Genomic DNA, 26,045 nt, shown 5'->3' with positions numbered 1-26,045 from the left:
TGACTTGCCCAAGGTCACCCAGCAGGCAAGTGGCAGAGCTGGAATTAGGACCTCTCCCCCGCCGCGCCCCCCCCCAGACTGGGAGCTCGTTGTGGGCAGGGATGGTCGCCGTTTAACAATAATAATAATGATGTTGGTATTTGTTAAGCGCTTACTATGTGCCGAGCACTGTTCTAAGCGCTGGGGTAGACACCGGGGAAGTTTAACGTTGTATTACCCTTTCCCGAGCACTTCGTATAGTGCTGGGCACACGGTAAGCGCTGAATAAATACGAATGAGGGACTGAATGGTTTCTCCTCGCCCTCCTCTCGTTCCCGTTCTTTTCCCTTCCCATCCGGAAGGTCCCTGGCTCCCCCCCTGACCCGACCCGACCCGACCCGACCCGACCCGACCCGACCTGACGCGGGGGAGCCTCCCGCTCGGCCCCGTCGGGCCTGCTTGGGCCCCTGGTCTCCCCTGGCGGGCTCGGCCCCCTCGTCAAGCTTGGCTCCCTCATCTCTTCTTGACCAGCTGGGCCGGCCCGTGGCCCTCACCCCCGTTGCCCGGCTCGGCCCCCTCATCTCGCTCGGCCTCCTCAGCCTGCTCGGGCCCTCGTCAACCTCGGCCCCCTCTTCTCTTCTGGGCCGGCTCGTCCCCCTCAATCCCCCTCGCCCGGCTGGGCCCTCTCATCCCCCCCTTTTGCCCCCTTATTCCTTCCCCTCACCCCCCTCGTCCGTCTGGGCCCTCTCGTGCCCGCTTTGGCCGGCTCAGCCTCCTCATCCTCCCCGTCTCCTTCATCCTCCTCGGCCCGCAGCCCCCTCCTCGCCCTCGTCCCCCTCGTCGTCCCCCTCATTGCCCTCGTTCCCCTCATCCTCCTCGTCTCCTTCATCCTCCTCGGCCCCCTCCCCGCCCTCGTCCCCTTCGTTGCCCTCGTCTCCCTCCCCCTCCTCGCCCTCATCCTCCTCGTCTCCCTCATCAATCTCGTCCCCCTCCCCCGCCCCCCCGGGTCCGGCCGGTGCCCGCACGTGGCGGGGGGGAGGGGGCGGTGCGGGGATGGGATGGGGAGGGGCGGGGGGAGGTTGCGGGGTCTCCCTTTCCCGGTCCGTCCCCGGCCGTCAGGCTCCGGGGGCGGGGCCGAAGCGCTCACGTGAGCCGGCGCTCCCTCCCTCCCTCCCTCCCTCCTTCTCTCTCTCCCTCCCTCCCTCCCTCCGTCCCTCCCACCGTGGGCTCGGGGGCTCCGGCTCCTCCTCTCCCCCGCCGCTCCTGCCGCCGCCGCCGCCGCCGGGAGGGAGCGGGAGTCTATGGGGAAAGCGGCCGCTCCCTGCAGCAGCAGCAGCAGCAGCAGCAGCAGCGGCCCCCGCGGGCTCGTGTCTCTCTTCACCGCCGTCCCCTGCCTGTCCTGCCCGTCGGAGGCAGCGGGCATGAGCGCCCCGCTGGGGGGGCCGCCCCCGGGGGGGCCGGGCTCGGCCTGGGGCCCCGGCGGCGCCGGCTCCGACGCCTACAAGGGCTGGCTCTTCAAATGGACCAACTACCTCAAGGGCTACCAGCGCCGCTGGTTCGTGCTCAGCAACGGCCTCCTGTCCTACTACAGGTACCCGGGCCCGGGACGGCGCCCCCTGCTGGGGCTGGGGCACTCCGGGACGGCGCCCCCTGCTGGGGATGGGGCATCCCGGGACGGCGACCCCTGCTGGGGCTGGGGCACTCCGAGACGGCGCCCCCTGCTGGGGATGGGGCATCCCGGGACGGCGACCCCTGCTGGGGCTGGGGCACTCCGAGACGGCGCCCCCTGCTGGGGCTGGGGCAGCGCGGGACGGCGCCCCCTGCTGGGGATGGGGCATCCTGGGACGGCGCCCCCTCCTGGGGATGGGGCATCCCGGGACGGCGCCCCCTGCTGGGGACGGGGCGGCCCGGGACGGCGCCCCCTGCTGGGGATGGGGAAGCGCAGGAGGGTGCCCCCCTGCTGGTGATGGGGCAGCCTGGGAGGGCGCCCCCTGCTGGGCTTGGGGCAGCGCAGGACGGCGCCCCCTGCTGGAGCTGGGGCTGGGGCATTCAGGGACGGCGCCCCCTGCTGGTGACAGGGCAGCGCAGGACGGGGCCCCTTGTTGGGCGTGGGGAGTCCCGGGTCGGTGCCCCCCTTCTGGGGGTGGGGCAGTGAGGGACGCCGCCCCCTGCTGGGGGCAGAGGCTGGGGGAGGGGAGTCGGGATGGCGCCCCCTACAGGTCTCGGACAGCGGGGTAACAGGGACGGCGCCCCCTATCGGTATCGGGGACCAGCGGGGGGGAGTCGGGACGGCGCCCCCATCGGTGTCGGGAGGTCGGGGACGAGGCGCCTTCCCAGCCTCAGTCATGGCCCCGGCTTGCGCCCCATCCCGGCCTGAGGGCAGGCAGGGTGTTATAATAATAATACTAAGAATTATGGTATTTGTTAAGCACTTACTATGTGCCGAACACTGTTCTAAACACTGGGGTAGATACAGGGTAATCACGTTGTCCCGTGAGGGGCTCACAGCCTTAATCCCCATTTTACAGATGAGGTAACTGAGTCACAGAGAAGTTAAGTGACGTGCCCAAGGTCACACAGCAGACAAGTGACGGAGCCGGGATTGATCGAATGTCGGTATTTGTTAAGCGCTTACTGTGTGCCAAGCGCCGTTCTAAGCGCTAGGTTAGATACAAGGTAAACAGGTTGTCCCGTGTAGGGCTCACAGTCTTCATCCCCATTTTGCAGATGAGGTCACTGAGGCACAGAGAAGTGAAGTGACTTGCCCAAACAAACCAGATTCTGACTCCCAAGCCCGGGCTCTTGCCATTAAGCCACGCTGTGCTCAGTGGAAAGAGCCCGGGCTTGGGAGTCAGAGGTCATGGGTTCGAATGCCGGATCTGCCGCTTGTCAGCTGGGTGACCGTGGGCAAGTCACTTCACTTCTCTGTGCCTCAGTTCCCTCATCTGTAAAATGGGGATTAACTGTGAGCCTCACGTGGGACAACCTGATTACCCTGTATCTCCCCCAGCGCTTAGAACAGTGCTCTGCACATAGTAAGCGCTTAAATACCAACATTATTATTATTTTGTTAAACACTTATTGTGTGCCAGCACCGTACTAAATGCTGGGCTGGATCCAAACGAATCAGGTTGGACACAATCCCTGTCCCACGTGGGGCTCACAGTCCCCGACCCCCATTTTACAGATGAGGGAACTGAGGCCCGGAGAAGTGAAGTGACACTACCAAAGTCACCCAGCAGACAAATGGCGGAGTCAGGATTAGAACCCGCGACCTTCTGACTCCCAGGCCAGGGTTCCGGCCGTTTTCCGGGTCTTCCGCGGCCCCGCCTGGGCGTCCGAGGGCCAGGAAAGGGGTCACCCACGCGGCGCGGCGGGCCTGACCGAGCCCAGCACGTTGAGGGGCGGGAGGAGCGTGGCACCTCCTGAAACTGGGCACCAAACTCTGTGGGCCTTGGGGTCGGGGTGCCCGCAGTGGGCCTCCCCTTGACCCTTTCCCAGTCTCTGAGGAACCCTGGTATGAGAATATCACCCACTCTGCTTCCCCAAAAGGCCCGGGCGGAGACAACCACACTCCTGCCCTACTTCGGGTGTCGGCAAACTCTGAAATACGAATTCCAATCCAAGTTGGCGACTCCTCTTGATCGAGGACGGGGCGCCGGGCCTGGGGAGAGCTGAAGCGGCCTTTCCAGCCAGAAAAGGTTGAGGACAGAGACCATCCCTGTCTTCAGTTTTATGTCTTAACGCGGGAACAGAGGCTTGAGGAGGAGTCCGTCCCGCCCCGTCCGGTCGTTGTAGGCGGGGAATGTCTGTTTATTGTTGCGTTGTCCGCTCCCAAGCGCTTAGTACGGTGCTTCGCGCACAGTCAGCACTCAGTAAATACAAGTGAATGAGATTAGGCTACTCTGTTCCGTCCCCTCTCTTTTGGTGTGTTCTGGGCTGAGAGCCAGGGCCACCCACCCCCTCCGAATGAATAATTACGGTATTTGTAAAGCGCTTACTATGTGCCAAGCACCGTTATAAGCGCTGGGATAGATACAACATAATCAGGCTGTCCGACATGTCTTAATCCCCCTTTTCCAGATGAAGTGATAATCATAACGTTAGTATTCGTTAAGCGCTTACTATGTGCAAAGCGCTGTTCTAAGCTCTGGGGGGGGATACGAGGTGATCAGGTTGTCCCTCATGGGGCTCACACAGTCTTCATCCCCATTTTACAGATGAGGTAACTGAGGCACAAAGTAACCGAAGCACAGATAAATGACTTCCCCCAGGTCACCCAGCAGACAGGTGGCGGAGCCGGGATTAGAACCCGCATCCTCCGACTCCCAAGCCGGAGCTCTTAACATTAAGCCACGCAGATCATTTGATTACGTGTTCAGGTCCAGGGCAGATTAATGATGAATGGTTACGCATCTTTTACCGATAGGACAGTGCGTACGTGTGTGGATTTGGGAGGAGAGGGAGGAAGGGGGCGGTTGGGGGGTGACATAGGGGCATTCTCCCATTTGCCTCTCCTCTAGACTGTAAGCTCGCTGTGGGGAAAGAACGTGTCTGTTATATTGTACTCTCCTAAGTGCGTAGTACAGTGCTCTGCGCACAGTGAGCACTAGAAATACAACTGACTGACTGTCTGACTTCAGGCCCAGGTGTAGGAAATATTTAGCTTCTACTAGTTGATCGTATCACTCAGGAACCGATTCACGGAGGTGATTAAGATGCTAAGGGGTGACCCACCCTGCAGCCTCCTACCTTGATATAACTTGAGGAAAATTCAGCTCCAAACCTTCGCGACTCCCCCCGGTTATGTTGCTCTAAGTAGTTGGGGGAAGCTCTGAACCCCACCAGCCCACTGGGCTCACAGTTTTGGGGGGCAGATGAGCTAAGGAAAAACTTGGGATGTTCTCATCTAAGGAAAACAACGTGTTTTACGACCATCTCTGGGACTTCTTTCCCCATCATAGCTCTGCCAACTACTAGGCACTTTATTTTCCGTAGGAAATGGAAGATTTAAGACCTCATAATCGTTCAGTCGTCTATAACTTAATAGGCCTTGTTCTGATTACATCTCATAGCAAGGGAGAATAAAGGTAAGGCTAACCACAATAGATACTTGCCTACACTGCAATTATCCTGTGCATTTGTTTCCCACATTAATCCCAGAACACAGATTCACTGGAGGGTGTGTGTGGTAAAGTGTGTGGAACTGCGCGCGTGATGTGCACTTGGGGACATATACCCCATGGAAATCTCACATGTCTTCAAAACATGCTATTAAACCGCACCCAACTACACTCGTCTCCCATTAAGTAGCATGAATAAATACCACATAACACCTTGGGATATACAGTAGCACATTCTGTTAAAAGGTACGTGTGAGTTATGAAAGTTTTCCGAGTTAATGAATGCTTTCTCGGTGAATTCCTAGTGATTTCCAATTTACCCCTGGAGAGAAGAGTTTCTGCTATTTTGGGAAGATTTAGTTTTTAATCCCAGGACACCGAGAGCAATCTGTAAGGTTTACTTTTCTCTTCAAAAGCAAGTACGTAACCACTTTCTTTCCTAGGCGTTTGGGAGAATATGTGTGCATTTACGTATCTGTTAGTAGGTTTTCAGAGCAGAACTCAGGTGTACGTGTGTTGACGGTAACTAGGAAAAAAGAGAGTTTACACGTGCCTTTCGTCTACAATACTGTGGGAAGACCCGTTCATTTGGAAGGATGGTTTTGGGGAAGTGTGTGCTTGTTCCAGCTCAGGGATTTGTAGATTTCTAGGGCAGTCAGTGCATTGAAGGGGCGAGCTGGTTAATGGACCCGAAATCCGGTCGAACACCTTATCTGTCTCCCTGACCATGAGTGGTGCAGGAGTGTGCCACGTCGCAGAGCGTTCGGCAAAAACTAAATACCTAAAGTTTTCTGTCCAGGCGGAAAACCAAGCAAATGCGTATCTCTATGTTTTCTTTAAACTGAGTGCTTACAGCAGGAGCCAGTCCAGGCTCCGAATCATGGGCCGGGGCACGGTGATCTGGCCAGTAATGTCCGCAGCTCGTGACTGGGCGGTGGGCATCTCTTAAGGCCGCCTTGCACACGCAATTAATTGAAGCTCTAAAGTCGGTGACGTTGGTCGGCAGGAGGTAAGGTGCACCTTTCAGTTTTTGTGTTGATGACTTAGGTTGGCGTGCCCCTCTGATTCATATGACACGATATCTCGAAGGAAACAGCAGCGCCGTTGTGCTTTGCCATCGTTAGAGTAGCTCAGTTGTGAAAAAATACCAATAAATGAGTAAAACAGGAACAGTACACTTCCTTCAGTGGGTCAGACTCTTTGCAGGGAGTATTTTCATCTGAATGTGTGAGGAAGAAAAAGAAAATAAAGGATTATGATGAATGGTTCAGTTTGGCTAGTATAGAGAGGGAAGAAGTTACTATTGCATTTTAAGTAGTTTTTATGAAACTTACTTGCTTTGTGCACGAATGCCCATTTGAAGTGTGCTCTTAGAACTTGAAAATGTTGAATCTTTTTCTTAATGAGCCGTTGAGAGAACGGCGTGGCCTAGTGGAAAGAGTACGAGCCTGGGCATCAGAGGACCTGGGGTCGAATACCGCTTACCTGCCGGGTGACCTTTGGCAAGTCATTTATCTTCTCTGTGCCTCAGTGTCCTCATCTGGCAAGCGTGGATTCAATACCTCTTCTCCCACCCCCTTAGACTGTCAGCCCCAGGTGGGACAGGGACAGCGTCTGTTGTGATTATCTGGTAACTACCCTGGTATGTAGTACAGTGCTTGGCACATTCTATTTATTGCTATTGTTCTTGTCTGTCTCCCCTGATTAGACTGTAAGCCCGTCAAAGGGCAGGGACTGTCTCTATCTGTTACCGATTTGTACATTCCAAGCGCTTGGTTCAGTGCTCTGCACATAGTAAGCGCTCAATAAATACTATTGAATGAATGAATGAATAGTAAGTGGGTGGCAAATACCGTTATAGTTGTTGTTATTTGTGTCTGTATGCTGTAATTTCTGAGACATTAAGAATCACTTCCCTGACAACATGAATTATGAGGGAAATGGAGCAATATAATCCCGCTATTGGGTACACTCCTTGTGTCTCTTAGCTCTGTTATATCACCCTCTGCACACAGTAAGTGCTCAGTAATTACCTTTGACTGATTGATCAAGAGCAATTGGGTAATCCTTCTTGGGAGATTTTTAGTAATACGAAAAATACTATCTTTGAGATGGTTCTCCAGAGGAGTGGCCATGATTACTTCCAGAAGTACTCATCCTTTGACTGCAACAAAGATTAGTTCCAAATAATGGGTTAAAATATATAAATGCCTTTTTACCGATGACTTTCTATTCATTCTTCTTTCTGAATCGGTTAGCCTCAGTCTCCCGGTCTAAACTGTGAGCTCCTTGTGGTCAAGAATGCATCTGCCAACTCTGTTGAAGTGTACTCTCCCAAGCGCTTGGAACAGTCCTCGGCACACACCAAGCATTCGACAGATACGATTGATTAGAGGTCTGCCTGCGCCTAGGTCTGGTCCGAGGACGTCTGCCCGTGGAGAAGAAGGCTGGGTTTCTGAAGCGAGTCCGTCCTTGGACTGGAGCTGATGGTGACTCTTGGCGATGGGAGTGGGGTATGGGGGCGACTGTAGCTCCTCTGCACGGTCTTGCCCGGACGATACTCCATTCGTTCATTCATTCAGTCGTATTTATTTATTAATTTTTCACACACGTGCCGAAGCGGGTGTGAGCAGAGGAACGTAGAGGCCCAGACTTTTGCCCCTCAAGGACTCCGTCAGCCATTGCTTGACGATCTGCAAATGGACAGGCTCATCGGTTCGGTGAGGTGGTGTGGTTTCTCCGTCCCTTCGACTGGAAGCTCCCTCTAAACTGTAAGCTCGTTGTGGGCAGGGATCGTGTCTGTTTATTGTTGTATTGTGTTCTCTCAAGAGCTGAGTTTAGTTTTCTGCACACAGTAAGTGCTCAGTAAATACGTTTGACTGACTGACCTGAGCACCGGGAAGCAGCATGGCCTAAGGTTTCACTTCTCTGTGACTCAGTTTCCTTACCTATAGAATGGGAATGCAATCTTGGTTTTTCTTCTTATTAAACAATGAGGCCCTTGAAGGAGAGAGACTGAGCGTGACCTGTTTATCTATCCCAGTGATTTGTACAGTGCTTGACACACATAAATGCTTAACAGACATCACTCAATCAGTGGTATTTATTGAGCACTTACTGTGTGCAGGTAATAATAATAATAATTATGGTATCTGTTAAGTGCATACTATGTGCCAGGCCCTGTTCTAAACTCTGGGGTAGATACAAGATATTCGGGTTGGACCCAGTCCCTGTCCTACACAGCCCTCATGGTCTTAATCCCCATTTGACAGATGAGGGAACTGAGGCACGGAGAAGTTAAGTGACTTGCCCAAGGTCACAAAGTAGACAAGAGGCAGAGCCGGAATTAGAACCCGTGACCTTTTGACTCCCAGGCCCATGGTCTATCCACTAGGCCACACTGCTCCTCTGCAGATACTATTATTATTATTGTTTCAATTTAAGCCCGAGTTATTTACAGAAAAACTTTTGACCATATTCATTCATTCAATAATATTTATTGAGCGCTTACTATTTGCAGAGCACTGTACTAAGCACTTGGAATGTACAGTTCGGCACCAGATAGAGACAATCCCTGCCCATTGACGGGCTCACAGTCTAATTTTAAAATAGCATCTATTTTAAGTGCATACCATTCTTAAATACGCCATACTATTCTTTTTACTATCGTCCTATTACAACCCAGCCCGCACACTTTGTTCCTGTAATGCAGATCTTCTCACTGTACCTCGATCTCATCTATCTGTCCACTGACCCCTCGCCCACATCCTGCCTCTGGCCTGGAATGCCCTTCCCTCCTCATGTCAGACAGACAGTTGCTCTCCCCCACTTCGGGGCCTTATCGAAGGCCCATCTCCTCCAAGGAGCCTTCCCCGACAGCCCTCCTCTCCTCTTCTCCCACTCCCTTCTGCGTCGCCCTGACTTGCTCCCTTCATTCACCCTCCTTCCCAGCCTCATAGCGCATGACTGCTTAACCGAATTGTGTGTTGAAAGGGGATTTTTCCCCTACTCACTTGCTACCATATGCGTATATCTGTAATTAATTAATTTATGTATATTAATGTCTCCCCCTCTAGACTGTGAGCTCGCTGCGGGCAGGGAATGTGCCTGTTGTTGTATCGTATTCTCCCAAGCGCTTAGTATAGTGTTTTGTACACAGTAAGCACTCAGTAAAGACGATTGAATGAATGCATGAATGAACTCATGTTTTTATCATCCCCAAAATGAAATGTACTCCGGAAAATAAAAACTATATTATTTTTCTTAATAACTGACCATCGACTCCACTCATACGGGAACATGGCTGAAGGGTTGCTGCACTGTACTCCGCTGCTGGAATGTGAATGAGGGCGGCTGTTGCGGGGTAGTTTTCGCCTTCTGACCGATTTGGTTTAATGCAATATCGAACTGTATTACCCCCTCAAATGGGGATTGAGACTGTGAACCCCATGTGGGATAGGGACAGTGTTCAATCTGAATATTTTACATCTACCCCAGGGTTTTGTACGGTGCCTGGCACATAAGAAGTGCTTAGCAAATACCATTTAAGAAAAAAAAGGAAAAGGTTAGATTAAGACTGCGAGCCCCATGCAGGACAGGGACTGTGTCCAATCTGAATATTTGATATCTACCCCAGGCACATAATAAGCGCTTAGCAAATACCATTTAAGAAAAGGGATTAAGACTGCAAGCCCCATGCGGGACAAGGACTGTGTCCAGCCTGACAACTTTGTCTCTACCCTGGCACTTAGTACAGTGCCTGGCACATAGTAAATGCTTAACAAGTACCATTTAAGGAAAAAGAAAAAAAGGGATTAAAATGGTGAGTTCCATGAGGGATAGGAATTGTGTTCAACCTGACAACTCTGTGTCTACCCCAGCACTTAGTACAGCCCCTGGCACATAGTAAGCACTTAACAAATACCATTTAAAGAAAAGAAAAAGACACATCCACTCCCTACCCATAGTGTCTGGTTTCTGTATTCTGTGGCCACCACCCAGGGTCCCGCGAGCTTTCCGATTTACTACTTGCGGGTTTGTTAGAGTTGGTAGTTTGGCATAGTGGATAAAGCATGGGCCTGGGAGTCAGAAGATCATGGGTTCTAATCCCGGCTCTCCACTTGTCTGCTGGGTGACCGAGATCAAACCACCTCACTTCTCTGTGCCTCAGTTACCTCACCTGTAAAATGGGGATGAAGATGAAGAATGCCCCTCTCTGTGGGACACGGACTATGTCCAACTGGATTTTCTTGCATCCACCCCAGCACTTAGTATAGTGCCTGGCACATAATAAACACTTAACAAATACCATAATAATTATTATTATTGTCCTCTAATGTACAGAACTATCCAGCATCACAGAAGTGGGCCACTGACACTACAAGAGTCAAGTTGGTTTTCTTGAAAGTTGCCTCTGCTTCTGGGTTTTGGATACTATTTTTAGTCGCCAGAGACCGGGCTAAGCAAGGGAATCCCTGTGTTATTCAAGAAGCGGGTGGGTGAGAACAGGTTAAAAAGTGGTTTTGATATATGAGAGTCGACCAAAGAAGCACCTGTCTTTCCAGGAACCCAAAGTGCCTTATAAATATTGTCATCAATTGAAAGCATTTCTGTGAGGTGGGTGGAATTATCAAGTTTATTCTTAAATTCTAGACGTGAGCTAGGAACTATTTGTAAATTAGCACGTTTGGTTTAAAATATAAATTAGGTATTTATTCCAAACAGAGCTGGAGCAAATTGGCACCCAGCATGCTTGCTCAGTCAAGGGACACTTTTATTATTTCACTTTCATTTTGAGAGGGATTAGAATCGTCTCAATTTAGGGGAAGGAGAGCATATAAAAGATGGTATCTTTGCAAGGGGACAGGCCGTGGGTTCTAATCTCGGCTCCTCCACTTGTGTGCTCTGTGACCTTGGGTAGGTCACTTAACTTCTCTGTGCCTCAGTTACCTCACCTGTAAAATAGGGATTGAGACAGGGAGACCCACTTGGGACAGGGACTGTGCCCAACCCGATTTGCTTGTGTCCAACCCGATTTGCTTGTATCCAGCCCCAGCACTTAGTACAGTGCCTGGCACATAGTAAGCGCTTAACAAATGCCATAATAATTATCTGACCCGAGGTGAAGCATTGGCTTGGCCAGCAGTTCTAGTCCTGGCTCCACCGCTTGTCTTCTGGATGACCTTGGACAAGTAACTTAATTTCTCTGTGCCTCAGTTACCTCACCTGTAAATGGGGGATTGTTTATGAGCTCCTTGTGGGACATGTCCAATCTGATTACTTTGTATCTACCCCAGCGCTTAGAATGGTGCCTGGCATGTAGTGAGCGCTTAACAAATGCCATTAAATAAAAAAGTTACAGGAGTCCATTCCAGTGTAATGTCTTCACTGGCTAGTACTTTTCATAGAAAATTTGTTTCGGGAAGCTGCTTTTGGTCTTGTTCTATGTGGAAGTCAGAACATGTTTTTGTTTTCATCAGCAAACGTTTTCAAACAGAAACAATGGTTTTCAATCTATTATTACCAACTGTAATAATCTAATCATAGAAATTAGCGTAGTGTCTCAGGACCAGGACCCAAAAAGTGAGTCTGGCTCTAGACAATAAAATATAATCACACACACACACACATATACACACACATGTCCTTTGTGCTCGAAGAAGAACCCACTGACAGCAGAATCACCCTTCTTTGCGTGTGTGTGTGTGTGTGGCTGAAAAGACCAAAGCAAGATTCACCGTGCACAAATACTAATTGTGGTATTTAAGTGCATTTTCTGTGCCAAACCTTGGGGTAGATACAAATTAATCCAATTGGACACAATCACTGTTCCACATAGGGATTCCAGGATAAGAAGTAGGGAGTGCGGTTATTTACTCCCCATTTTACAGGTGAGGAAACTGACTCCTTGAGAATGAGAGCCCTTATGTGGGACAGAGACTGTGTCTGACTTGATTATTTTGTGTGTACCCCCACAACTAGCACAGTGCTTGGCACATTGTAAGCGCTTAAATGCCACAGTAATAATAATAGTTACTTTAAATATTATTATTAGCGAAGGACAGAGAAGTTCGGTGCTTTGCACAAAGTTCCCCATCCCATTGTGCTTCCAGGTTTGTTGTTCGCTGGGCCTGGTGCCATTTTTGCTTTTGTCTCCTTGTCGCATGATCCCGCTGAAGGTTCTGCTGGAAAGGGAGCAGTCTTTTTTTGGCTCCAGCACGCTGTGCTTATCTGTCTGTGACAATTGACTCCTATTCTTCCACTGAGATGCCGCATTCACCGTCTTGAGCCTTACTGTACTGTATACTTAAATGTTTCTTCTGTCCCCTGTATTTCTGGTTTCCCAATTTTCTTTCACCAGCTGTTTGGACATCACACTGTCATCCATTCTCCACACATGGGGGAGCAGCGGGGCCTAATGGAATCCCAGGCCGGGGATTCAGGGGACCTGGGTTCTAAGCCCGGCTCCCCCAATTGTCCGCTGTGTGACCTTGCGCAAGTCACTTCGCTTCTCTGGGTCTCAGTTACCTCATCTGTAAAATGGATATTAAGACTGTGAGCCCCTCATGAGATATGTACTACGTCCAGCCTGATTATTTTATATCTACCCTAGTTCTTAAATACAGTGCCTGGCACATAGTACGTATTTAACAAATCCCATTAAAAAAATAAAATAATGTGCTAGGAACCTGACTTAATTCCAGGGCATTTTATTTATGGTATTTCATTCAATCATATTTATTGGATAAGCATGTACTATGTGTCAGACTGTTCTAAGTGCTGGGGTAGTTACAAGTTATTTGTCAGACATAGTCTCTGTCCCACATGGGGCTCACAGTCTAAATAGTAAGGGTAAGAGCAGAGAGAACAGGTGTCTCCATTTTACAATTGAGGAAACTGAGAAGTAAAGTGACTTGCCCAAGGTTACGTAGCCAGCAATCGGAAGAGCTGGGATTAGAACCCAGGTCCTTCTGACTCCCAGACCCGTGCTCTCTCCACTAGGCCACGCTGCTTCTCACAAAACTTGGTGGTTTTGTGATCCGGTCTTACCATTTGAAGATGAATATAGCCCAAAGATGAAGCTGGTGGAATTGCGGAAAGATGGGATATTCACGGGAGGGCCGGCTCTCGTGGGTGTCGAGCAAGTTGGGCAGCCCCGCAGCTCATCAGACCTTTAGTTTCTTGTGGAGCGTAATCTATGCCTCCACACCTTGTTCCACAGCCTCCTGAAGGATGTGTTGATCTTCTCGATTTGGTTTTCTACTTCCTTATCACGTCATCATTGCTCAATGTGCTGCCTGGGTAGCAGAATTCCGTGATGACATTTAGCTCTGGGATGCCTGTATAGATTTTGGGTTTTGTGTGTGTGTGTGTGTGTGTGTGTGTGTGTCTTTTCTGGCACAGGCTGATACATTCTCAGGTTTTTTTTCCAATTTATGGTCGACCTGGATGATTTGGTGCAGCAGTTCGCAAATGTTTGTGTGGTAAGCATCACCAAAACATGGACTGTGCCATAGGTAGATGTTCTTTTTGGTGTCAGTGACAGTTTTGAAGACAAGTTCAAATTCTTGTGGGCGTCAGATTAAAAGGAAAATGTGTGTCTCATCACTTTAATCCTTGAATTGTTTTTGCAGCCGGGCTTCAAAGGAGGCAAAATTCTAAGTACTTTTTGTGTATAACAATTGCAAAAAAATAAGAATAATGGTACGTAATATGTGGCTGTGCCAAGAAATAAATAAATCAAGTCACTGACATGACAGTCATCTCATTCAAAATTTACAAAATGGAAAAAATCTCTAAATCGCAAAACTTGCCTCTGACATTAAATAGATATACAGTTTAGAAAATGTCCCTCTACCTCAGCTTGGGAACCCCTTGTGGGGTAGAGACTGTGTCTGATCTGATTTGATTGTTCCTTCCCCAGTGTGTTGCACAGTGCATGGTACACAGTAAGTGCTTAAGAAATCCCACGGTTATTATTAGTAATTAAAAATTGTTATCTCAGGAAACCACTTGGCTCAGTGGAAAGAGTCCGGGCTTGGGCATCAGAGGTCGTGGGTTCTAATCCCAGCTCTGCCACTAAATAGCTGTGTGACTTTGGGCAGGTCACTTCTCTGTGCCTCAGTTACCTCATCCGTAAAATGAGGATCAAGACTGTGAGCCTCATGGGGGACAACCTGATTACCTTGTATCTACCCCAGCGCTTAGACAGTGCTTGGCACGTAGTAAGCGCTTAGCAAATACCATTATTATTATTATTATTATTTAGATACCAAAAGGGAGCTAAGCCCAGTCACAGCTTCTTAGCAGGCTGATCCATTGAATCCAGACTTTTGTCACCTTTCTGGAAAGAGCCGGAACCCTCCAGGGGATTTTTCAATGTCACAGCGTGGCACAGGCCCCCCAGGTTGCTTGAAAAGGAAAGACATCTGTTTCAACTGTCATCAGAAACCGTGCCACAATTTGGGACTAAAAATTCATTAAAATAGTTTAAATAATAATATTTTGCATTTATACATCCTGCTTCAAAAAAAGCACAGATAGTAGTGATAGTGGGGTTAAGTAATTAGTGGTGTTGGTTAGCGTTCTGTCTGAGGTACTGTGGAATTTTTCCAAGCTCATTGGAAGTGTTTGTGGCACACCTAATCTGCCTTCTGATTTATTTTCTTTCATTCCAGTGCGGGTGGAAGGGGGTTATGGTAATTTTGCTATTTGTTAAGCACTTCTGTGCAAAACACTGGGTTAAGTGCTGGGGTAGATACAATCAGCTGCAGTTTCTGGCCCATCCAGGGCTCGCAGTCTAAGGCGGACAGAGAAGAGGCATTTAAAGCCCATTTTACAGATGAGGTAATTGAGGAATGGAGAGGTTAAGTGGCTTGGCTAGAGTCACACAGAAGGCGAGTGGCAGACCCTGGGTTAGAACCCAGGTCTCCTGATTCGCAGGTCCGTGTCCATGCTCTTTCCACTAGGCCCCAATGCGTCTGGACTAGGGGAGTAAGTGACATCTGGAATCTGAACCTTGATGAATACAGATTTTAAGTAAGATTTTAAAAATTAAGGTTCATGTAGAACAAGCACTTGGTTTTGTTTTTCGAGATTGAGTAATGGAGTGATTTTCTTCCTTGGATCTGGTAAGATTGGACTATATACTTAAGATGAGGGAAGCAGCTTGGCTTAGTGGAAAGAGCACGGGCTTGGGAGTCAGAGGTCGTGGGTTCTAATCCCGGATCCGCCACTTGTCTGCTGTGTGACCTTGGGCAAGTCACTTAACTGCTCTGTGCCTCAGTTTACCTCATCTGTAAAAATGGGGATTAAAAAAAAAATGTGAGCCCCACATGGGACAGTCTGATTACCCTGCATCTACCGCAGCGCTTAGAAAAGTGCTCTGCACATAATAAGCGCTTAACAAATACCATAATTATTATTATTATGACCAGTGGTCCGATGCAGACTCTGTTTAGACAGGCTTACATGGATCCTGTATCCCAGTCGATCCATCTGGCTCCCTGGAGGCAGGACTTCTGCCTACCAACTCTATAGTATTGTTCTCTTCTACATGCTTAGTGCAGTGCTTTACACATAGTAAATGCTCAATAAATACCATTGATTGATTGATATGTTGTTACTTGTTTAAGGGAGTTCCTGGTCTTAAATTTCCTCGAGGTCCTTTAAGGAACACTCCTCTAATCTAATAATCGAGGCACCAGGTCCACGTGGCTTGTTTTTGTAAAATGTTTTTTGGGCACCCGTTATGTGTTCTTTTGGTTTTCATTTCACGTGGTGCCCTCTTAGCCTTTTTTGGCAAAGAGTAGTCACTGTGAAAGGATTTCCTAGTCTCTAACCCAGTTCTTTTCACTCAGTGGCAATACGGGGCATAATGCGGGAACCGGCACTGAGCAACCCAAGAGGTTAATGACAGAATGCCGGGGAGCTGGCTTTCATCTCTCGTACGGCTTTCTGGAAGACGTAGCAGGCAAGACACCTTCATAAAAAAAGGCAGGCATTCAGCAGACAAGATTCTCCGGGGGGTGGAAAATACCACAGGAACTAGTTCCACAGGGAAATGTGGAAGTCAAGCGACTTCTTGTCGAGGCCTGTTCTATTGCGGTGGGGAGGCATCTTCTGACAGGAGCTGAAGTTGGCAGCGTGATGTGTGAGAATTCACAGGCCATATGTTATTGATTGGGAGGTGGCCATAACATGCTTTTGCAAAAGGATTATTCATTCGCTTCACAGATAAATCTCTGGCTAATGAATCTTTAGGATGGACCAGTGCTTGACATTAAAATTTCCATCCCTTCCTTGATTCATTCCGACTTTCCCCCCCAATTTAACTTCTTGTCATTTTGATTTCCAAAGTTCTGTGATTTTGAGTGACCTCATTTTTGCTCCGTTTAATAATCCAAAGTGTAGGCAGCTAGAGCTTGCCCCATGTTCTGGATTACTCTGTTAAGAGATTTTGGCTCCTGCCAGTTGATCCAAATATATGTGAATATGCCTGCGAGGAGGGGTAAAAATGACATTTTTAAACCTTTGAAGGTCAATCCCTGTTCCTGTTACTTTTCTGTGAAGCTGCAAACTAATCTTGACTGTATCTGGATCTGTAAGTATCTCTTTTTTATGGTATTTGCTAAGCACTCATTATGTGCCAGGAACCTTACTAAGCACTAAGATAAATAAAAGCTAATAAGACTGAGCACATTCCATGTCCCCCATGGGGCTGACAATCAATTCCCATTTTACAGATAAGGTAACTCAGGCACAGAGAAGTTAAGTGACTTGCCCAAAGTCACACAGCTAACAAGTAGCGGAGCCAGGTTTAGAGCCCACGACCTCTGACTCCCAAGCTCTTTCCATTGAGCCACACTGCTTCTCATAGGTCAAAGGCCTATCTAGCCCCAAATAGACAGACTCTACGATAGAGTTGGGCTGTGTTCCTCAGCAATGAGGCTTCATCATGCGGTGCGCTTTCCCCCCTAGACTTACATACATTTAGTTAGATTCTGTCCCAGAAATGACTCTGACACAGTAGCCCATCCCCTTGTGGGCAGGGAACATGTTTGCCCACTGTTATATTGTACCCTCCCAACCTCACACACATCAAGTGCTCAATAAATACGATTAATCGATTGACCTACAGGTAAGTAAAAGTGACGCTGGAAACCTCCTTCGACCTCCTCATCTCCCTGTCTCCCCTCTGTACCTAGTGGATATCCTTGCCACCCCTCTCTCCACCCTAAATTTGGCTGTCCCTTACTCCTCTTCCTTCTCCTCTTTTCCTCCTCCTCCTCATGGTCCTCCTCTTCCTTCTCCCCTTTTCCTCCTCCTCCTTGTGGTCCTCCTCTTCCTTCTCCCCTTCTTCCTCCTCCTCTTCCTCTTAGTCTTCTTCCTTCTCCTCCTTTTCCTTTTTCCCTTCTTCCTCCTCCTTCTCCTCCTCTTAGTCTTCCTCTTCCTTTTCCTTCTTCTCCTCCTCTTCCCCCCGATCTCTCTAGTTCCCCCTCCTGCCCCACCAGTGTTGTTTTTTCCTTTGAAAAAACAGAGCAATGACCTCTGCTGCAGAAAGGGAGAGGGTAGAGGCGGCACAGCGATGCTGGCAACCAAAACCACAAGCGACAACAACTGTTGTTCCCACTCTGTCCAGGTTGTCGCTGCCCCACTCCCACACCTGGACGAGGGCAAGGAGCCGGGGTGGGGAATGGTGCTGCTCACAGCTGGCGGCTGCCCATGTGATCCTCGGAGCCAGAGCCACGGGCATCACTAGGGTTAGGTTGGAAAGAAACAAAAATTTACACTGGAGGGTGGCAGGGAAATTGGTGGCGGTGCCAAGTTTGGGGCACAAGGTGGGGCAAGATGATGGCTGGGAACCGAAAGTGAGAAGGGAGTAGGGTGAGGAGAGGAAGAGGTGGGAAAGGAATTGACTTAACAGCCATGATCGGATGGAATATCATGGGTAGGGCTTGGTGAGACCGGGCTAAATTAGAAAATAGTACAGGACCTAATCCTCCTCTAGCAGGTATTCTGGGGTGACTAAAACTTGAGGTACTAGTGACAGCAATAGCAGCACCAAGAGATTCCTGGAAGGGCAGTGGAATGATGCTGGCTACTTGGACATTTCTCCCTTTTGATCTTCTGAGAAAAGCAGATTAGCATGCTCTGCATAAAAATCATTCCTATTATCGAAGATACTTAGTAGGACACATCAGTCATTTCTTCTCCAGTTAAATTGCCCTATTGCTCTGAAGGAAATCTAAGTGTAAAATATGTATATTTGCTTTCAGGCTCCTAGGCTAATCTAAACATTATGATGAGGAATCTGTTAGCTCTTTCTTTTTTTCATTTGATCCAAAACCTGATTTGAGTCTGCATCCCCTAATATTACATGTTTGAGGTTCTGATGGTCTCAAGAGTCATAACCAATTTTAGGGAAATATGATCCTTTGATGAATAGGTGGGGCTGCTGCCAGGTCAGCAGCTGGCAGTTGGACTGGCATTTATAATTAAGCCAGTGCTTCAGTCTTTTGCTTGTAGGTAGTACTTTTTCAGAGTTAAAAATCCTCCTGGCAGGCTTCATATTTCCAGGAATCTGGCAGCAAACGCATGCTAATCGAGCCAGAAATCTTTCAGACTGAGGGAAGTTAAGCTTAGAGTGGTTTGTTTAACATATATTTTATGGAGTATTATTGAGCTGAATGAGGATGAGTGTGACCTTGGGCAAGTCACTTCACTTCTCTAGGCCTCAGTTAAAAAAATTAAACTCAGTTAAATCTGTAAAATGGGGATGAAGAGTGTGAGCTCCACATGGGAGAGGGACTGTGTCCAATCTGATTAACTTGTATCTACTCTAGTGCTTAGAACAACATTGGGCACATAGTAAGCGCTTAAAAAGTACCATACTTAAATCCAATGGACCACGGGTCTCCCTGATCTTCAAAGCCCTTTGAATCTCACCTTCTCCAGAAGGTATTCCCCAGTTCATTTTCTTCTCCACTGGTCATATCCTCCCAAATACTACTGCAGGCTATAAGTGCCCCAACAGAGCCCTTTTGAACATATTGATCTTTGTATTCTATCAATGAGTGGTATTTATCGAGGGCTTACCGTGTGCACTAAGCCCTTGTCTTATGCTGTCGAGTTGTTTCCGACCCACAGCGACACAGTGGACACATCTCTCCCAGAACGCCCCACTCTCCATCTGCAGTCGTTCTGGTAGTGGATCCAATAGAGTTTTCATGGTATAAATCCAGAAGTGGTTTACCATTCCCTCCTTCCACACGGTAAACTTGAGTCTCCGCTCTCGACTCTCTCCCCTGCCGCTGCTGACCAGCACGGGGGAGTTTTGACTTGTAGCAGATTGCCTTCCACTGGCTAACCACTGGCCAAGCTAGGAATGGACTGGGTAGACCTCTGCTCTACTCTCCTTCCCATAGCTGAGACTGGTGGAGAACTGGAAACTCTCCAGGTGCGACCCTGAGAAGGGAACTAAGCCTTTGGGAGAGTACAATACGACAGAGTTGGTAGACCTGTTGCCTGCCCACAATGAGCTTACTTTACAATTTATCATCGTATTAATTCACTATCCCACTTGCCACTCTCTTGTTATAGCCTCTATTTATTGTCTTAACCGTATCTTATTTTCTGTCCATCCATCTCCCTTATTCAGCTGCTCCTTGAGATAGGGGACCAAGTGTTTTTCCTCTAGTGTCTCCTTCTATGTGCTTAGGGTGCTCTGCACCCAGTAGGTGCTCAAGAGACACCATCGATTAGCTGATTGGTGACTAGAATAAATAGTTTTGAACTTTGCATAGTCGTCGTTGACAGGAAATGTGCCCGTTTATTGTTATTTTGTCCTCTCCCAAGCACTTAGTACAGTGCTCTGCACACGGTAAGTGCTCAATAAATACAATTGATGCCTGTCTACTTGTTTTGTTTTACTGTCTGTCTCCCCCTTCTAGACCGTGAGCCCATTGTTGGGTAGGGATTGTCTCTATCTGTTGCTGAATTGTACTTTCCAAGTGCTTAGTACAGTGATCTGCACACAGTAAGCGCTCAATAAATACAGTTGAATAAATGAATGATTGACTGACTGGCTTGCCTTCCCTGAGGCGGTCAAGAGTAATAGGGCACCCACTGATAAGTGCTCAGGGAGGATCCCTGAATTGTTGTCTCAGTCCATAGGGGCTCGGGGACCTATAGAGCACGACACTGTTGTCAGTCCTGAGTTCTAACCCCGGCTGTGCCACTTGCCTGCTGTGTGACCTTGAGCAAGTCTCTTCGCTTCTCTGTGCCTCGGTTACCTCCTCTTTAAAATGGAAATTAAGACTGTGAGCCGCAAGCAGGACAGGGACTGTGTCCAACTCAATTTGTTTGTATCCACCCCACCGCTTTCGTATAGTGTTTGGCACATAGAAAGGGCTTAACAAATCCCCCAATTATGACTATCCTCTTTTTTCCTGAAATGAGGCAGAACAGATCCAGAGTCCTGGCTCCACTTAATTGGTGTGACTCCTTGTTTTATCGAATGAGGAGGTTGTAAGAGTGCAGAGGCAGCGCTGCCAGAATCAAAGTGTTTACAAGGCTCTTTTCCCCAGCTGGCTGGCGAAATGGGCCACCATCCAAAGCGGCTGTCAGCAGAGGTGGGAGGGGACAACCAGTGATGATATACTACAGTGTTGTGGGCCGTGGTTGCCTAAATGGGGCACGCTCCTTGCCACTCTCCATCCTTTCCCGCTTGGGTCCGGGCAGGAGTCATGAGCTTCTGTTTGGCTCTCCTCATTTGCTCTGGCCATTCAGTAGATGACTGGAGAAGTACAAAGAGCAGAAAGGCTGTGAGAAGCTGACTTTAAGCCACCTCATTAATAGCTCCAGTGACAAGGCCCCTTATTAAAAAACATATCAAAGTAAATGGCGCAAATTAAAGTGCGGTAATCTTGGAATGTTGCAGAGGGGGAAGCTTCGAAGGCTTCCCCCACCCCCCAGATAGTAAACAGGGGTGAAAGAGTCACCCACAGCCTGATGTGAATGGAAATGGCTTCATTATAAGGTAACCAAAAAAAAAGGGGTTGAACAGCTTTTGGGCTTTAAGCTTCTCCTAGAGGGCTGGGAATCAAAATAGAAAAGCCTCAAACTGATTCACGAAGCCCGAATGGGAACTTGGCCAGTTTGCTTTCCTCACTCAAATGGAATGAATTACAGATTGAAGCAGAAGGTTCAGTCAAAAGCAAAATAGGTCTTTGAAAATTCATTTTAATAGGCGGGGATCGTCCTGGGCTTTGTTATGTAGGATTTTTAAAAAATGGGAAAAGGAAGGATTTTTGATTGGCTTTTTAAGGATAACCAGGATCCCAAATAACTTTCAGGAGGTGGGAAATAATAATAGTAATAATATGGTATTTACTAAGCACTTACTATGTGCCAAGCTCTGTTCTCAGCACTGGGCTAGATAGAAGCTAATCAGGAAGAACACAGTCCCTGTCCCACAAGGGCTCACTTGGAAAGCTGGAGGCTGCTGTATAATGGTCAGGGCAGGTTGTTGTTTTGGTGTCTTTTCCCCCTCATGGAAAGAGCACTGGCTTGGAAACCAGAGGCTGTGGGTTCTAATCCCAGATCTGCCACTTGTCAGCTGTGTGACCTTAGGCAAGTCACTTCACTTCTCGGGGCCTCAGTACCCTCATTGGGAAAATGGGGATTGAGACTTTGAGCCCTACGTCGGACAGGAATTGTGTCCAACCGATCCCAGCTCTTAGTACAATGCCTGGCACATAATAAGTGCTTGACACCTGCCATGATTGTTATTATTATTCTTATACTTGGAGATTTGGATGCTGGGACGGATGTCGGCCTAGGAAAACAGACAGTGGGAGGGAAGGGGTCCGAGTTGGGAGTCAGAGGCTATATCTTCACCTGCTGAGCTATGTGGATGGTGGTGTCTCTCTCTGGGCCATGCCTCAAGATTGGAATGGTAAGCTCCGGTGGGTGTTTTCTATGCTTCATGTGCTCTGACCGAGTTTTTACTGAGAGAGGGAACTCCCTTCTAATCACTCACTCGTTATGTCAAATGGTATTGATTGAATGCTTACCGTGGGCCAAGTACTGCACTGAGCAATTGGGAGAATACAATACGGTCGAGTAGGTAGCCATGATCTCTGCCTTCAGGGGGTTTACAGTCTATGCCAGAGGAGTGGTTACTTCTCTTCTGCCAGAGTAGTTAACAGTTGACTATATGTGTCCCCTAACTCTGTCATACTGTGCTCTCTCAAGCGCTCTGCATCATGGTCTAGAGGATAGAGCACGGGTCTGGGAGTCAGAAGACCCTGGGTTCTAACCCTGGCTCTGTCACTTATCTGCTCTGTGGCTTTGGGCAAGTCACTTACCCTCTCTGGGCCTCAGGAAGCAGCGTGGCTCAGTGGAAAGAGCCTGGGCTTCGGCGTCAGAGGTCATGTGTTCGACTCCCGGCTCTGCCCCTTGTCAGCTGTGTGACTGTGGGCAAGTCACTTAACTTCTCTGGGCCTCAGATACCTCAGAAACTGTGAGCCCCACGTGGGACAATCTGATCACCCGTGGCTCAGTGGAAAGAGCCCGGGCTTTGGAGTCAGGGCTCATGAGTTCGAATCCCAGCTCTGTCACTTGTCAGCTGTGTGACTGTGGGCAAGTCACTTCACTTCTCTGTGCCTCAGTTCCCTCATCTGTAAAATGGGGATGAAGACTGTGAGCCCCAAGTGGGACAACCTGATTCTCCTGTGTCTACCCCAGCGCTTAGAACAGTGCTCGGCACATAGTGAGCGCTTAACAAATACCAACATTATTATTATCACCCTGTATCCCCCCAGTGCTTAGAACAGTGCTTTGCACATAGTAAGTGCTTAACAAATACCACCATTATTATTATTATTATCTGTAAAATGGGGATCGAGACTGGAAACCCCAGGTGGGACAGGAATCATGTTCAACCTGATTAGCTTTTATCTGCCCCAGCACTTAGTGCTTGACACATAGTAAGTGCTTAACAAATACCATCAGTATTATTATTATTATTACTACTAGTAGTAAGTACCATTGATTGACGGATTGGCTGACTGATTAGGAAGAGATGAGAGTGGTGGCATGGACCAGAGTGGACAGTTAAGGGCTGTGAAACTTAGTGACGAGAGAGTGACCTTCCCCCCCCCATTAATTAATTAATTCATTCATTCAATCGTATTTATTGAGTGCTTACTGTGTGCAGAGCACTGTACTTAGCACTTGGAAAGCACAATTCAGCAACAAATAGAGACAGTCCCTGCCCACAATGGGTTCACAGTCTAGTAGGGGGAGATAGATATCAAAACAAGTAAACAGGCATCAGTAGCATCAATATAAATAAATAGAATTATATAGACACACATACACACATATCAGAACAAGTAAACCAGCATTAATGTAAATGAATAGAATTATAGATATGTACATACATACACAAGTGCTGTGGGATGGGGGCGGGGTAGGGCAAAGGGAGCAAGTTGGGGCGATGGGAAGGGGAGGGGGAGCTGAGAAAAAGGGGGGCTTTTTCTGGGAAGGCCTCCTGGAGGAGGTGAGCCTTCAGTAGGACTTTGAAGGGAGGGGAGGTGTGACCAGATTGCCAGGGATTCCTCTGGGCACATCCCTCCTCCCTGGCCCCGGCTGTGGATGATTTAGGATCCTTGTCTTTTAGAAAATAATAATGGTTTATCTGTAATATCAGTGAACGCTGCACCATTTGGTTGTGAAGCAGTTTATCACTGAGGTGGTTTGCCATGGCAACCCTAATTATACTTTAGAGGGATTTAACAGCCCTAGAAGGTTCTCCAGCTCCTTAATGCAATCTGTATTCTAGGGTGAATTGTTTAAAGCTCTTCCCCGGATAAAGTCTTAGAATTTGGATTTTCCAAATGTGTGCCCCTTGAAGTCATGATTTATTTTTAACTTTTTAATCACAGATGTTTCACTTTCCAAGGGAGAGAAACCAAACACAGGCCCAGAATAGTTTATAGGACACAGTGGGTTGGAATGAAGCATGAGTAGAGTAAAGCTCTGCTCTGTCCTGCCTCTGTCCCAAGAGTTCTGGGCTACCACACTTTTTTTTCCCTCTGGTTGTAGCTTTGAAAATTCTTTTAAAGGAAACACACCCACCCATCAGTGTGTGCTGTCAGAGTGCACAGACACACACACAAATGCATGCACATACACATTCACTCCGTGAGTCATCCCTGCATTTTTTTTAATGGTATTTGTGAAGCATTTACTACGTGCCAGGCCCTGTTCTAAGCGCTGGGGTACATACAGGCTAATCAGGTTGGACACAGTCCCTGTCCCAAATGGGACTCACAGTCTTAATCCCCGTTTTCCAGGTGAGGTAACTGAGCCCCAGAGAAGTAAAGACATCTGTATATTATGTATATTGGTATATATCTGTAATTTATTTATCTGTTTATATTAATGTTTGTCTCTCCCTCTAGACTGGAGCCCGTTTTGGGCAGTAATGTGTCTGTTTGTTGTTATATCGTACTCTCCCAAGCACTTAGTGCAGTTCTTTGCACACAGTAAGCGCTCAATAAATACGAGTGAATGAAGGAATGAATGAATGAAAGTGAAATGGCATGCCCAAGATCACACAGTAGACAAGTGGCGGAATCAGGATTAGAACCCAGGTCCTTCTGACTCCCAACCCCATGTTCTACCCACGAGGTCACACTGCCTTTCTAATGCTTCTCTGCATTCCTGACTCTTCTCCCACTTTCTAGCTAGACCTCCCCCATCAGCCCCCTTAGCACTTCAGGTGAATATCTATTACTTTGTCACCCCTTTAACGTCTTGCTTGCTTTTTTGGATTTTATCATTTGAATCTGTGCTCTTATTCTTTTACCTGCTTCTTATTTGACAATTAAAGCCCACTTATTCCTTTTTCCCCTCCGTTAAATTGAAGGTCCTTAAGGGCAGGGACCAGGTTTTCTACTATCGTACCCGCCCTCAACCCCACATCACCTATGGACACAGCCATCATTTCTTTTAATGTCTGTCTTCGTCACTGGACGGTAAACTCCTTGCGGGCAGGGTTTGTGTATACCAACTTTCTTGTACTCTCCCAAGTGCTTAGGATAGGGCTCTGCACACAGTAAGCACTCAGTGAACACGATGGATTGATTAGTGAATGTCCCCCAATGCTTAGTACAGTAATCCGCTCATTGTAGACACTAAATGCATGCCGTTAACATCTTACTTGTCCTTGTGGTCATCTAGTAATTGCCCCCTCCTGGAATATGAACCCCATATGGGACAGGGACATTGTCCAATCAAGTGATCTCGTATCAGCCCCATGCTGAGCACAGTGCCTGCGGCACAGAGTGGGTGCTTAGCGCTTATCGCTCTAAATGCTCAATTTCTTTCCAACCCCTAAAGAAAAGTGAGTGGGTTGTTTTGAAGGATGTGTATGTTGAGTGATATTGGGTTGTGGGATGGGGCTGAGGGGAGGCAAAGTGGAATTCATGAATATCTACCACATCTTTGCTCAAAGCCATCCTGCAGACATTTGAAAGACATTCCAATGTGAGATTAAAATGAAAATAAAGATTTTGGTATTAAAAACCGGCAAGATACACAAATAATTCTCTGGAAATATTTGTGACAACTCAAATAAGAAGTTCTGACTGGGTAACTGGATTTGGAATAATCATGATTGCTAGTATTTATTGATCATGAACAGTGAACAGAGCAAAGTGATAAGGGTAGAGAGCAAGTGAGCATATGGGTTATGCTTAGGGAAGCAGTAGTTTCGTATTTTTTTAAAATGGTACTTGTTAAGTGCTTACTATGTGCCAGGTACTGTACTAAGCGCTGGGGCAGATACAAGATAATCAGGTTGGACACATTCCCTGTCCCCCTTGGGGTTCATGGTCTAAGTTGGAGGGAGGAGGATTTAATCTTCATTTTACA

The 26,045-nt window shown here is 48.1% G+C and overlaps 1 protein-coding gene across 4 annotated transcripts in view; it reads left to right on the top strand.

Moving 5' to 3' along the window:
• Positions 1–1,286: 1,286 nt before the first annotated feature.
• OSBP2 (oxysterol binding protein 2) overlaps positions 1,287–26,045 on the top strand; it is a 319,410-nt gene continuing 294,651 nt past the window's right edge. For all 4 annotated transcript variants that reach the window (XM_029055253.2, XM_029055237.2, XM_029055229.2 and 1 more), the window contains exon 1: positions 1,287–1,570. In XM_029055253.2, the coding sequence (XP_028911086.1) occupies positions 1,401–1,570 (170 nt within the window). In that variant the 5' untranslated portion in view covers positions 1,287–1,400. The remainder of the gene's footprint in view (positions 1,571–26,045) is intronic.

The sequence above is a fragment of the Ornithorhynchus anatinus genome, chromosome 2 (genome assembly GCF_004115215.2).
Source record: "Ornithorhynchus anatinus isolate Pmale09 chromosome 2, mOrnAna1.pri.v4, whole genome shotgun sequence".
Lineage (NCBI taxonomy): Eukaryota > Metazoa > Chordata > Mammalia > Monotremata > Ornithorhynchidae > Ornithorhynchus > Ornithorhynchus anatinus.
Note: the sequence above shows the minus strand (reverse complement) of the source record. Positions and strands in the feature narration are given on the sequence as shown.